General features: G+C 39.4%; 2 protein-coding genes and 2 long non-coding RNA genes across 4 annotated transcripts; 2 read left to right on the forward strand and 2 right to left on the reverse strand.

Moving 5' to 3' along the window:
• Positions 1 to 453: 453 nt before the first annotated feature.
• Positions 454 to 2,131, reverse strand: LOC119557921. Its single transcript, XR_005220126.1, has 2 exons — positions 1,534 to 2,131; positions 454 to 1,468 (listed from the first exon to the last, which is right to left on the reverse strand). It is a non-coding gene; the product is annotated as an uncharacterized LOC119557921 (long non-coding RNA).
• A 694-nt stretch (positions 2,132 to 2,825) lies between these two features.
• Positions 2,826 to 4,503, reverse strand: LOC119557917. Its single transcript, XR_005220125.1, has 2 exons — positions 3,906 to 4,503; positions 2,826 to 3,840 (listed from the first exon to the last, which is right to left on the reverse strand). It is a non-coding gene; the product is annotated as an uncharacterized LOC119557917 (long non-coding RNA).
• A 441-nt stretch (positions 4,504 to 4,944) lies between these two features.
• On the forward strand, positions 4,945 to 5,836 carry LOC119558387 (serine protease grass-like). The gene is made up of 4 exons (XM_037871915.1): positions 4,945 to 5,072; positions 5,140 to 5,182; positions 5,236 to 5,390; positions 5,445 to 5,836. The coding sequence occupies exons 1-4, from the start codon at positions 4,997 to 4,999 to the stop codon at positions 5,834 to 5,836; spliced, it is 666 nt and encodes a 221-aa protein (XP_037727843.1). The 5' UTR covers positions 4,945 to 4,996.
• A 5,187-nt stretch (positions 5,837 to 11,023) lies between these two features.
• LOC119556599 lies at positions 11,024 to 11,515 on the forward strand. Its single transcript, XM_037868911.1, has one exon. It carries the CDS (start codon positions 11,049 to 11,051, stop codon positions 11,370 to 11,372), a length of 324 nt encoding a protein of 107 aa, XP_037724839.1. The 5' UTR covers positions 11,024 to 11,048; the 3' UTR covers positions 11,373 to 11,515.
• The last annotated feature ends 3,242 nt before the right edge of the window (positions 11,516 to 14,757 follow it).

The following is a 14,757-nucleotide window of genomic DNA, read 5'->3' on the forward strand; positions in this document are numbered from 1 at the left end:
GGGTTTGTCCGGTTTTTTCAAGACATGGAAGCCATATTTTAGATATAAACGCATCTTTTAACAGCAATTATGTTTTTTAAAGAAATGACAAGCTATAAAAACGGCTAGCGAACAGAATAACTCATTCAGTCGTCGCGAAATCATGAAGAAAGTGTTAGTGGTAATTGCAGTCCAATAAGTGCACTATCTGAAACTATTAAGATGTATCTAAATTGTTGTAATCGGCTGTACCCACTGCTTAGTTACGCCAACAGGAACAGATCTCCAATCGATCAAGGGTTAGGGATACTTGGACGTTGTTTGCCCCCCTATTCTTTACCCACCCTTCCGTGGTAACCTTGACATCTATTAGATTACCCCTTATCTGACATCAGATTATATTCTAATACCCCTCAAACATTATGTAGCTCCGGTGACGATCCATAAAAAAAAAGAATTTACACGATCATTTCGTAGCGTTATACAAAGAATTCATAGTTTTCATTTATTTCATAACTTAACGCGCGGTACGTTCTAACAAACCCTTCAAAGGTCGTTTTAGATAATCAATGCACAGCTGGTGCCGTTTACTTATTGGCTATACTTCAAGATTTATATCCCTAATAAATTATATACATATATATAGCAAATCATTGCAAGTTAAAGTGGGCGGTTAAATAGATAAATTCTTACTATTATATTTACGCCAGGGGTTTCAGCTACCGCGGGATTCGCATCGACAATAATTAAGGCTCTAACATATTCATACAATATTCATTAAGGGTTACTCACTATCGGTACTTTATAGGAAAATCCATCGAAGCGTTCGTTGGGCCCAATGAAGCTCTCGTTGATTTCTTGAGGGTAGATTAGAACATGATGTATATGTATATGTGTGATGTTTACAACATTAACTTCGATGCACTTCCCGCTTACATAAGAAGCTTTTTACCTAATGGGCGTATTTAAAACTATCGTTAGAAATTTCGTATAAGCACATTTATGCAAAAAAAAGTACTCAAATACAGCAAATAGAAAAAGGAGAAACTAAAAACTACGCAAAGTTACCGCCGCTGAGCATACAGCAGCCGAATCGCATCTGGCAACGCCGTGCGGCCGATGTCTCCTGTTATCTGGGCCTCATGTCCTGGTGGGGTTAAGGTAGCGGGGTACCTACCCGACTACACATATAGTCTCTGACGTGTGAGTGTTGGCTTGGTCTGCGTCGTTTAACTGTTCATGAAGGCGCCTCCGCTGCCGGTACGTAAGCCGAGAAGCGGGCGCTGGATGGCTGATCCGACCACCTGACCAAGTCGAAGAAAATTCCCTCTGATTGTTTATAAATGCGCTCGCAATAAATTGCCGGCAACCGACCAGGGTCCTAAAAGCCACCCCCCACTCTGCAATCGTTCGACGATATCAGCGCCAGCATACACTGAGCGGCAGGGACTTAGCGCCTGTTAAGAGATCGATTGCGGGGGGGTGGGTTCTGAAACAGAAACACTTCCGATATTATATGTCCGGTCCTCGAGAAAAATTATAACTGATATTCACCTCAGACTATGGTTTTGCACTATTCACTTTAGCTATTATTGTACAGGTTGCCCCTTGCCGCACTATGGTACCGTTTGTCGGTCAGTTTTCCCGTAGACTTGCTTGATTTGACTATTGGTTTTGGGCGCACGTCTGCTGGCCTTAGCGAGAGAAACTCAAGTGCTCGAGCTGTGCACAGAAGTTGGCCTACTTGGCTGACTACGCTTCCAGGAATCTAAGTAGGGAGCGCAGAGACGGAGAATAACGGCGTTATGGCGTGATATTTTCCGTCGTCTCGTCGCTCACACTGATTTTCGCCGGATGTTCAATCGCCGCGGCGCAGATCGTGCGAGCGAGATGGCAGACGTACAGTACAGAGAGGCGGTCCAGCAAATTCGGGAATTATGCCGCTATTTACGTTTTGTACATGCGAGCGAGGAACACTTACAGCCAAACTTTAACCCTTATGCGTGCGTGCGTGCATTGTACCCTACAAATCACTAGCCGAGTCGATCTAGCCATGTCCGTCTGACCGTCTGTCCGTCTGTCCGTATGAACGCTGAGATCTCGGAAACTAGCTAGAGCTACAATACTGGCACTAGGCATGCAGATTCCTGAAATTCCTGCGCAGCGCAAGTTTGTTTCAGCAGAGTGCCACGCCCACTCTAACGCCCATAACGCTTAGATCTGTCTACCGCCGGTAGGTGGCGCATTTCAATCTCGCTTTGCTGCTTGCATATCTCCATTTCCCTTTGGTCCATTTAGCTGAGTAACGGGTATCCGTTCTCCCTTGTTTTTGTTTATCAAAATTGAATAACATGAAATAATTAAATGACTCATCTTGTAGAGTAAGAGTACCGGGGTTTGTCCGGTTTTTTCAAGACATGGAAGCCATATTTTAGATATAAACGCATCTTTTAACAGCAATTATGTTTTTTAAAGAAATGACAAGCTATAAAAACGGCTAGCGAACAGAATAACTCATTCAGTCGTCGCGAAATCATGAAGAAAGTGTTAGTGGTAATTGCAGTCCAATAAGTGCACTATCTGAAACTATTAAGATGTATCTAAATTGTTGTAATCGGCTGTACCCACTGCTTAGTTACGCCAACAGGAACAGATCTCCAATCGATCAAGGGTTAGGGATACTTGGACGTTGTTTGCCCCCCTATTCTTTACCCACCCTTCCGTGGTAACCTTGACATCTATTAGATTACCCCTTATCTGACATCAGATTATATTCTAATACCCCTCAAACATTATGTAGCTCCGGTGACGATCCATAAAAAAAAAGAATTTACACGATCATTTCGTAGCGTTATACAAAGAATTCATAGTTTTCATTTATTTCATAACTTAACGCGCGGTACGTTCTAACAAACCCTTCAAAGGTCGTTTTAGATAATCAATGCACAGCTGGTGCCGTTTACTTATTGGCTATACTTCAAGATTTATATCCCTAATAAATTATATACATATATATAGCAAATCATTGCAAGTTAAAGTGGGCGGTTAAATAGATAAATTCTTACTATTATATTTACGCCAGGGGTTTCAGCTACCGCGGGATTCGCATCGACAATAATTAAGGCTCTAACATATTCATACAATATTCATTAAGGGTTACTCACTATCGGTACTTTATAGGAAAATCCATCGAAGCGTTCGTTGGGCCCAATGAAGCTCTCGTTGATTTCTTGAGGGTAGATTAGAACATGATGTATATGTATATGTGTGATGTTTACAACATTAACTTCGATGCACTTCCCGCTTACATAAGAAGCTTTTTACCTAATGGGCGTATTTAAAACTATCGTTAGAAATTTCGTATAAGCACATTTATGCAAAAAAAAGTACTCAAATACAGCAAATAGAAAAAGGAGAAACTAAAAACTACGCAAAGTTACCGCCGCTGAGCATACAGCAGCCGAATCGCATCTGGCAACGCCGTGCGGCCGATGTCTCCTGTTATCTGGGCCTCATGTCCTGGTGGGGTTAAGGTAGCGGGGTACCTACCCGACTACACATATAGTCTCTGACGTGTGAGTGTTGGCTTGGTCTGCGTCGTTTAACTGTTCATGAAGGCGCCTCCGCTGCCGGTACGTAAGCCGAGAAGCGGGCGCTGGATGGCTGATCCGACCACCTGACCAAGTCGAAGAAAATTCCCTCTGATTGTTTATAAATGCGCTCGCAATAAATTGCCGGCAACCGACCAGGGTCCTAAAAGCCACCCCCCACTCTGCAATCGTTCGACGATATCAGCGCCAGCATACACTGAGCGGCAGGGACTTAGCGCCTGTTAAGAGATCGATTGCGGGGGGGTGGGTTCTGAAACAGAAACACTTCCGATATTATATGTCCGGTCCTCGAGAAAAATTATAACTGATATTCACCTCAGACTATGGTTTTGCACTATTCACTTTAGCTATTATTGTACAGGTTGCCCCTTGCCGCACTATGGTACCGTTTGTCGGTCAGTTTTCCCGTAGACTTGCTTGATTTGACTATTGGTTTTGGGCGCACGTCTGCTGGCCTTAGCGAGAGAAACTCAAGTGCTCGAGCTGTGCACAGAAGTTGGCCTACTTGGCTGACTACGCTTCCAGGAATCTAAGTAGGGAGCGCAGAGACGGAGAATAACGGCGTTATGGCGTGATATTTTCCGTCGTCTCGTCGCTCACACTGATTTTCGCCGGATGTTCAATCGCCGCGGCGCAGATCGTGCGAGCGAGATGGCAGACGTACAGTACAGAGAGGCGGTCCAGCAAATTCGGGAATTATGCCGCTATTTACGTTTTGTACATGCGAGCGAGGAACACTTACAGCCAAACTTTAACCCTTATGCGTGCGTGCGTGCATTGTACCCTACAAATCACTAGCCGAGTCGATCTAGCCATGTCCGTCTGACCGTCTGTCCGTCTGTCCGTATGAACGCTGAGATCTCGGAAACTAGCTAGAGCTACAATACTGGCACTAGGCATGCAGATTCCTGAAATTCCTGCGCAGCGCAAGTTTGTTTCAGCAGAGTGCCACGCCCACTCTAACGCCCATAACGCTTAGATCTGTCTACCGCCGGTAGGTGGCGCATTTCAATCTCGCTTTGCTGCTTGCATATCTCCATTTCCCTTTGGGCCACTTAGCTGAGTAACGGGTATCCGTATCAAAATTGAATAATAATAATAAACAATTGAATGACTCGTCTTGTAGAGTAAGAATACCGGGGTTTTTCCGGTTTTTTAGATATAAACGCATCTTTTAACAACAATTATGTTTCTTAAAGAAATGACAAGCTATAAAAACGGCTAGCGAACAGAATAACTCATTCAGTCGTCGCGAAATCATGAAGAAAGTGTTAGTGGTAATTGCAGTCCTGGTCAGCCCATTTCTTGGGGCTGAAAAAGGATCTGCCTCCCTGCTCGATAGCAATTGCGCAACATTAAATCAACCCAAGTTTGTTTGGAAAATTGCTGGAGGTTATAATGCCGGCATGTTCTCGAGTCCATGGATGGTTAGGGTGATGGTAATGGGAAAACAAACTTGTGGCGGCTCCCTCATCACCTCTCGTAATTATTTTATCCTAATAATTTAATTCATTTAAATTTAACTGAATACGTTCGTAATCTTTTCCAGGTTTTATTTTGACGGCAGCGCATTGCGTTTATAATGGAAATATGTAGGTGCTATTTTTTTATTTATACTTATGGATGCGCTAATTGTCATTTACAGGACGGTGCGCTTAGGGGAATACGACACGCGGAATCCCAGGAGAGGTTTCGAAGTTAATGTCGATAGGACACTGGTTCACCGAAAGTTCACAGAAACGTACGAGCAACAGTATGACATAGCCCTACTTCGAATGGCGAAAGTGGTGCCGTTCTCAGGTAATTTTATGGCTAACGATCAAAGATCTCCTAAACTAAAGATATTTTATTTAGTTCATATAAGACCGATATGCCTCCCCTTTAATGTGGAAATGATAAATGTTTCACGATTTAAGGTCACTGGGTGGGGTAGGCTTCAAAATGGTAAAATGAGTCCCATTCTGCAGACCGCTTATATATATGCTAAGGATCGTCGGCACTGTGCCAAGAAATTTGGTCTTGCGGTTGATAAAACCCAGATTTGCGCCGGAAGTAAAGAAAGGGACTCTTGCAATGGGGATTCTGGAGGCCCTTTGAGCGCAGATATGGATTACATTGGACAGGTTCGACCCATTCAAATCGGAATTGTCAGCTATGGATCCCCAAGTTGTACTGGTATAACTGTCTACACAAATGTGTCGCACTATATGAACTGGATTATACATGTTATGATTCGCAACTCATAAGTTTAAAGCTGCGGTTGGCACGGAATACAACGACATTTTGTCTTTTAACGACTGTGAACGACTGCTGTTCTACGCTGTACGTGTGCCGGCAGATGCTGAGCAGATCTGTTCCTCATGGTCGCTTAATGGGACGCTTCCGATCGCTGGTTTTTTTTAATGGTTAGTCAAATATGATGTCAGTTTAAACAAAAAAGGAAAACTTTAATGTTTTTTGCATTTTATTTTATTTATATGGAATACAAATTAAGCTGATGTAATAAAGTTTTTTCAAACAAAATATCAGATCTAAGGAAATGTTCAGAGACTAGAAATCTTATAAAATGTGTGCACAAGCAAGTATATCAACCAACCAAATTTTTCAGTATGTTTGATGTAAAATCAATTGGAGCAATATAACTACAGAATGGTTGATTTTACCATCACATTTGAATGTGAATTATCCTCATTTTCTAAGCAAGAACTTTGAATCAAGGCGTAATGTGTACTCGAGAAAACGATTTTTCATTATATTTTGATGAATATGGTGAGTGCTATCCATATAAAATGCAAATGTTCGATAATTAGATTAAAGCTTTACTATTCAAAGATCCCCAGATATTTATTTATTTATGACGAAGTATATTTAAATTGGAGATAAAACACCATGAACACCATGTTCATTTTATTTAATTTGAGATTGTTTAAAACACCATGGACACCATGTTCATTTTATTTAATTGTTTAAAAAAAAGAACGATTGCATAAAAAAAGAAAATTGTTCCCAGTCGGAGTTGAACTCTGACCTGCAATTCCCGCGGTTGAGCGACTAGACCCCTGGCCCGTTTTCTGTGTGTCCAAACGGAATATCCTACTAAAAATGTTTTCTGTACTTGACTAAATACTGGGCATATAGAAAGTGTCTATATGATTGAATTTCAAGTACCCATATCATGTTCCCCATTTACTATGGATAGTAGTATTCATGGGTTTTTAGGTACTCTGATCTGGCGGAAGTACCTGATGCCGTGAATTATAGTGTTCCGGCTATCGGGAGATTTAGACCGTCCGTGTCCGTGAGTTGTTAACAAATTGAATCCAAGAACTATTCAAATTAATCTAGCAACTTTACCCTGGCTCATCTGTCGGTCTGTCCGTTGTCCGTTTGTCCGTTTGTCCGTCAGTTGGCGCATTTCCAGCACCAGCAGGTGGCTCCGCACTGACTGATTTATGTGCGGCAATGTCTTGGGCTGAAAACTTTCCGGTGCGGGTTAAGCCATGGCGAAGAAAAATTAAAAAATTACAGAAAAAAAGAAAAGTGGCAGCCACGAGGAAATCTTGGGTAACTTTTTGATTTGTCTGACACAGTCAGCCGCCACCACGCTGCAATTGTGCCCCCAACCCCATCCGACCCCACCAGACCCACTCCAAATCCGCTGGCTCTTTCTTAAGTTTTAATTACACGAAACGTGAGCCAGATTACAAACTGCCAGCCCTCTTGATTTGTGAACGGAGCACAAATCAAGCCCAACATGACGGAACTTTCCAATAAGCGATTCACTTGTACTCCTACCCCCCGAACAATTATAAGTCGTAAGTTATACTTGACAAGAAAGAGATTCTCTTACCGCGTTCAGTACATGTTTTTTGCCCCTATAAAAAAAGGTCTGCAATAGAAAGAAAAAAAAAAGAATATTATATATTTAAAACTATTTAAGACGTTGGCTTAGAAAATTAAATAAATATATTGCATAGCTACATTTTCAAAAAATTCGACTTATTTTTATTTAAAAATAACATATCAATACAGCTCTTGATCATTATCCACTGAAAGATGTTTCTAAAAATTAAATTGTCGAGCTTCCAGTTTAATTTTTTTGTATGACTGCTTTATAACAATCATAATTCTTTTAACGTGATAAAATCTCAAAGTCAACATAATATTCTTCAACAAGCAATTCGCATTGAAATCTTTTGTAAAAGTGAAAAATTGTAAGCAGCCAAAGTCACAGACTAAAGTCAAATTCATGAAATCAGGTAACACACATTGAAGCACTTGATAAGATTATGGGTCATTTCAGTGCCCGAGTGTGCGTGTTTGTTTTATATCTAAAACTTAGGACCAAACAACAAGGTACTTGTGGCTGCAGCGACCACAACAAACGGATTTCCAGTCACACATGGCCTGTCAAAATGGCCCACCTCCGTCCAAAGACACCTGCCTTAATGCATTTCATTATCACATCAAGTTGAACTACATCGTTGTACTACAATATCGAAAAATACAATACAATTTCTTAAGTTTAAACTTTCTGTAAGCATACTAAAAGACGAGAAATGGGTTTATGTATTAAAAACTTACAGTTTGGTTCTTCCTTTAATATTTTGGAACTTGAACACATTTTCTTTAAGTGTTTTGGGGATGAGTAGATACCAGTTTAGCTATGAGCCATTTTCATGTTGGGAAGACAATTTAATTGCGAACTCATGTAGTTGTTTGACGATGTCAACCGAATTCATTCAAGATCCACAATGTGTGTGGAAATGGAAATCGAAAGGAGGTATTCGGTGCTTTAGATATTACCCCCTTGAAGTCATAATAGCTGCGAAGGGTCCAATGTAACCCAATTAATTGACAAGTGTTACAATAGGGCTTTTACCAAAATGCCAAAATGAATCTCGATCACAGTCAATTCATCTTATTTTAGAAACTAAGAAGAGGTATACCCCCTGCTAGGTAATTACAACATGTCTCTTTAAAGTAGAATATAAATATGAATATGATAAAGGATTTCTTCATGTGTTTACTGCCTCGTTGAAAACATCCAGATCAACGTTATCGAATATTATTCGTTATATAACATGTAATCATGTTTCCGTTGCAAAAACTAAAAGATATTCCGATATTTCTTATATACGCTATTTAAGATAAAATACAATCATAACGGATTTTTAATTTTTTCATAATATTTCTTAGTTTTAGAATATTACTCATTTGCGAAAACAAAGATAATCTTGAATACATTGCGAATTAAATATATATATGTAATTTTATTTGTAATGGAACATAGACACAAAAACATACAGTATCTTGTTTTAACCGAACAAGATTAAATTATATTCTTTTTTTAGGAAAATAAATTCACTTTATGTACGCTTTCGATTATTTCAATGGAATGGTGGCGGCACACTTGATCACATTAGGTCTGATTGAGATCGCGCTGTGGGAATCCATCTCTTGTGACAATCACAAAAGTCCATATGGGAATTTGATTCCATCGAAGAACTTAGTTCTCTAAGCACAAGGCAACCACAACAATATGAAGAGCGGTAAGGAGGCGGAAACTTTTTTAATTAAAAGGAAAAATAAGGAAAGGAATGAAACTTTTGCCACTGACAAAATGTTTCTCCCGGCCATCAACAAGTTAAGCACAACAGAAATTGTTTCCTACCGTATTTTTCCACCTGTTTTCTTCGATTCGCTTAAACCTCATAGCCAGCCAACAAAAAAAAAAGAAAATAACAAAGACAAAAAAGGAGGAAACCCACCCACTTGGCTGCTTCTTTCTTTTGTTGTTGCTTACTTATTGCGCTTCATTTGCAGCAATGAAATTTAAGCGTTCAGAGAAAAGTTTCCCATACTTTGTTATTCAGTCGAGTGGACTTTATGCGATTTATGCTGTTTCGGAAATTAGCTGCTCGATTCTTCATTCACTTGTGCATGTTAAATAATTATCGGTTGAAATAAGCATTTTCAGTGAAAAACAATAGAGAACGCCATAGTCGATGCCATCGACCATCAAAAAGCGTCGATTCCTTCATTTGCGTATAACTTTTTAATGGATGGTCCGATTTTGACAAAAAATAGTTTGCGCAATCCCACACGACAGTAAGAGCATGTAGTAAAAACATGAATGCTGTAGCTTTACTACTCATGGCTCTGTGTTGCTTCATCAAATTTTAAGAAATTTATATGTATATAGAAATATAGCCTTGAAGTTCATATGTGTGTAATATATATTTTCAGAATTCTAAGGAACAAGATTGGTTAAATTTAACCTATAGCAGATACTCATCATTTCATTTACAACTGCCAGGGCATATAAACACCGTATTTCGGATGTTAACATCCTTTTTCGTTTTTATTGACTTTTCCAAAGGGTGTCGGCAAAAAGACTGTCGAAGGGGGAGAAATGGAAAGGGGTCTACTTCTTGGCAGCTGTTCCCTGTGCATTACATTTGAGCTCTGTAATTATTATTATTGTGTATTATTATCATGATTGTTTTTATGGTTTTTGCATTTTAAAACAAATGAGACTCGAACAAGACTCCGCATGTTTGCTTGCGGGTGAGCCAAAAATTACCCAAGAAATGGTATTTTTATGTTGCTTTAACTGCTTGTCCGTTGCCCATCAATTTTACCAACTTCTGGAGAAAGTGTGCCAACCAAATAACAGCGGAAGGGTGAAAGGAGAAAAGGGGACCAACTCGACGAACATAAAAATCAAATTTCCGCATAAATTGTTGGCTCAACATTTGTAATTTTGTGTACAAAAACGGAGGAAAGCAACGAAGCTTGAGTCATAGCACATACGATTTGAACGAACAAATTTTCGTACAATGATCTGAAATTAGTTTAACATATAGGATAAAAGGAAATGTACTTTGAATAGTGTTCAGTACTTTGCTAACATTTAATTGTTATCTTTTATATACATTTAAAAAAATATAAATTGACTTCAATATTGAAAAAATGTAGATGGACTTGTAATAAATATAGTTTTATCCGGTATATTTTAGTCGTCTTACAATTGGAATCCTCTAATTTATTAGCCTGCTTAAAGGAACTTGCCATAAAAAAAACTCGTAGACTATGTAGAATTTTATGACTTCTTAAGTGCAGATTCAGAAATATGAAAAATGGCATTTCTTCAATTGATGACTAATGGCAACAATCTTCTACGATTAAAGCGTAGAAAAACGGACCCAATCTGAAACTTGACCCGAAACTGGGTGCAAATGGACAGAGAGTCGGGAAGTGTACCCAGTATCAGCGATTAGAACGAGGGAGAGCTTCGAGTTCTCGAGACCTTGGACTGGAACTGAAACTGAGACTGAACTGATAAGACGTAAGACATATAGGAAGTGGGCATTGAAATCAAAATCGGACTGGGTCTTGGGAGCGGAAGGGCCTCCGATTGCGAGCTGCATGCTCAGTTGTTTGTTTGCCCTCTAGATGAGCACAATGAAGTCCGTCGCGCTGCTCTGCCTGATCCTAACCACCGCCCTGCTCCTGGGCCAAGGTCAAGGGGGTCCCGTCGATGTGGATATTCCCGCTCCCGATGCCAACGAAGTGGACACCGATTTCGGGGACGAGGATGCCACCGACAAGCCACTGGGCATCGTTTCCATCAAGGTCCGCCACCTCCAGGAGGATCCAGCCCTCTGCGCCCTGCGCTCGCGGTACCACCCACACCACCCCCAGTGCCACAGCTACTGCAAGCGCCAAGGTCACTGGATAGGCCAGTGCAAGAAGGAGACCTGCCACTGCTTCTCCTAGGTATTCCTCAAGTATCTTTATATAGCCCATATATCTTTTTTTTTTGCTCAAAAATATTACTTTATGCAATGTACTTCGAAAATAACTTTATATTCCATATACCATGTTAACAAAAATAAACATTTAAAGTGTTTTTAAAAATATTTTTTTACAACTGTGCTTAGCTGATTACAAGACCAAGAACAGAACAAATATGAATAATATTATCATAATTTTATAAACTGTAAATATAAAAGTAAAGTTAAATGGATTAATCGAAACTATACAAATATTCTTCAAGTTCAATGATTCTATGACTTTCTTAGGAACATACAATAATAATATAATATTCATTTTTGCTACAACTTTAAATTCGGAAACATCGAAGAAAAAAGAGCAGATAGCATGAATATTCATTGCCTGTATGCAACCCCATTTTTGGGATTCTCGTCAACTTTTCCATTCCCCCATCCATTCAGCAAAAGTTACACTTTAGGTTAATTGTAGCTTGCCTAATTATCAAGTAGGGCCGCATATTATTATAATTTTCGGGTTAATGAAATCGCACAAAGTGCACAGGAATGAATCCCTTTCGAAACTCTGAAAACAATTTCCAATTAAAATCAAATCCAAACTCGACCTTAAGAAGTCAACAATTTTAATGAATGTCATTTAAGGCAGTTATTTTTATTAGCTGACATTAACGCATAGGATTGCGGGCTTGAAGGAGGTGAATTGCCGGTCAGATATTCATATTATTAGCCAAGTTTGATTGATGCCATTGTTCTGTGCAATGAGCCTACAGAGGTACCCTCACCATTTTTCTCCTTAGTTGGATGTGACAAGGAAAATGGGTAAATACGAAATAGATTTCTCATCCGTGTTTTCTTTGGCATTTCTATCTTTCCCCCCACAATTTCTCCTTGACTCACACACATGTTGCAAACTGATTTTGGCTCAATATAATGTGACGTCTCTTACTTTTGATAAGGGTTCTGTCCGCAGCCGGAGGCTGTCAAATGATAAGCAGCAGACAAGCCCAATAAAAGGGATTTAGGCGGAGTTACCAAATTGTTATTATTACAACACTTGCCCGGGCCGGAGGGTTCAGGGCACGCACGAATGCCTTTCCAATTAAAAATTCAAAAGCCTTTTTTCAGTCGCTCACCAAATTGGTGAACTACGTGCCAAACAAAAACACAGAAGGTTCCCAGCTCAAAACGAAATGTATGATTTATTTATAGATATAAATATTTATATGCACATGCATTACCAATATTATATCGAATCGGTCTGGCTTATGAGTAAGTACCAACAGATATTGCTCATGAAATAATTTGTAGCATTTTAAGATTTATTTTAAAAAAACTTTATACACCCTTGCATTTAAAATAATATTATGCCTATGACAAAATCATCTGTTATAAAATACTTAGCTAACCAGAAGTTCAATTAAAAATACTTTTTTTTCTTTATTATTATCCATATATGGTACAGATCTGGAGAAATCGCATCCTAGAGTCCAGAACCAGGATGATAACATCCGCACTTATCCACAAGCACCAACACATTAAAGTTGGAAATAGCTTATGCGTCGAGTCTTCCTGTTAACAGACTTATCGACTGCCACAGCACCTAGTTCATTACTTTTTAGACAGAACCAATTGGGAATTATTACGCAATGAGGGATCGGTTTCTAATTAATACTATCGGTGACGTGAAAGCTTGTAAATGCTATTAATTTTACCTTTACATTCTTTTAATATTATTTTAGAATTCAACAAGTCCTATATTTTAATTGGATTTTGATTGTTGCATTGTTTATGTAGGTTGTTGAATTTTACATATTGCACTTTGCTTTATGGTTGTTAAATGTACACATTACAGTTTTGCATATTTGATCTAGCGTTCCTATAGCTGCTATTTCTAAATACATTTAAAATTGGCATATAAATAAATAAGAAAGCATGTCGTTATTCCGATTTTCCAGCAACACTTTAAGGATTACAACATTCGGTATCTACAGAAGCAGAAGATTATATTCCGTAATAAGCTTAATTTATTCAGTCAGTTCCAAAAAATGTAAATACAATGTGGGCTAACTAGGAGTAACTTAAAAATTTCGTAATATGGTAAAAGTTCTTGCTCACATAGTCTGATTAGATGCGGACCCTTATTATTTAGATTGTTAATCGTTCAGGGGCGGCAGGTAAATCGCTTGCTAAGGGGGGCAGCTTAACAGGCGCCGGGGGACACGGGATCCCTAATCCAGGATGCAGGTAGCGATACCACATCCAGATACTGCCCCATTCCAACCAACGTACGTATAAAAATATACATATTTTCGTGTATATCTTTATAATAATTTGTTTGCCGGCAAAACTCTCCCCGGGGCGCATTTAACTAAAACACAGTCAAGGACATTGATGGAGGAGTGGGATGGTGGGATAGGTGGGATGGGTGGGATGGGTAGGTGGCAGGACCTAAGGATACGAGGTGCCGAGTATCCCGGCCAAAATGACTGCTCGTGGCAATTATAAATTGTTGAAAATAATTTCATTAAATATGTAAAAAGGCGACGCCAAATGGAGAAGCGTATTAAAGGACGGCAGGAAGATCCTTTCTGGCCGGTCGTCCTGGCTGCCAGAGTGTGGGCTCCCAACTACGTGCCAGCTATTAACTTTAGCTCCCCGGGACTCACTCACCAGGACTCGAACTATGACTTTCAGTGGCCTCGAAAAAAGCTCTCCTCTTTGCAGTGCATATTGTGACGAAGATGTGCTGCCAGTGTCTGTGGCACTAAGTAACTTATTAGCCCCAGAGAAGTCGGCTTTTTGGCACATTCCATTTGCTTGCAAATTTAATGATTTCACAAAATGAAATTTCATTTCATTTTCGCCCTGCAATTGTTCATATCACCCGGCCCGTTGAGTGGTATTGCAGTCCATGCAGGAAATTAAGTTGGCAATTTAATGAACCCTGGCTGGACATGGACACAAAACGGAATTGAGTGGCTTAAAGTACAGTCTGCCCTCGGAGACAAGGACGGCATATGGTCAAAAACCACTCCCTTTCATTAACTTTACAATTAAAAGCATGCATTCAAGTTCCTATTTAAATGTACGGAGAGAAAATGGACAATCAAATATTATATTTCAAATGTTTAATTATTAAAGTAAATAACTTCTTTCTCTCCTAGTTACAAAAAAGTAAATTTGCCAGCATTTTCTACAGCTCATACAGTTGAAATGGCATTTTATATGAAATTTGCACAAACATTTGGTAGCACCATCAACCCTTTCATTTCTTCCTAAAAAAAAACCTATGTACACAGTAAAAAATGTAATACATGGCCAGAAAAAGTACTCACAGCAATCGTTTAAATGCTGTTAAGAAAAAAAAAATT

This window comes from Drosophila subpulchrella, chromosome X (genome assembly GCF_014743375.2).
Source record: "Drosophila subpulchrella strain 33 F10 #4 breed RU33 chromosome X, RU_Dsub_v1.1 Primary Assembly, whole genome shotgun sequence".
In the NCBI taxonomy this organism is placed as follows: Eukaryota; Metazoa; Arthropoda; class Insecta; order Diptera; family Drosophilidae; genus Drosophila; species Drosophila subpulchrella.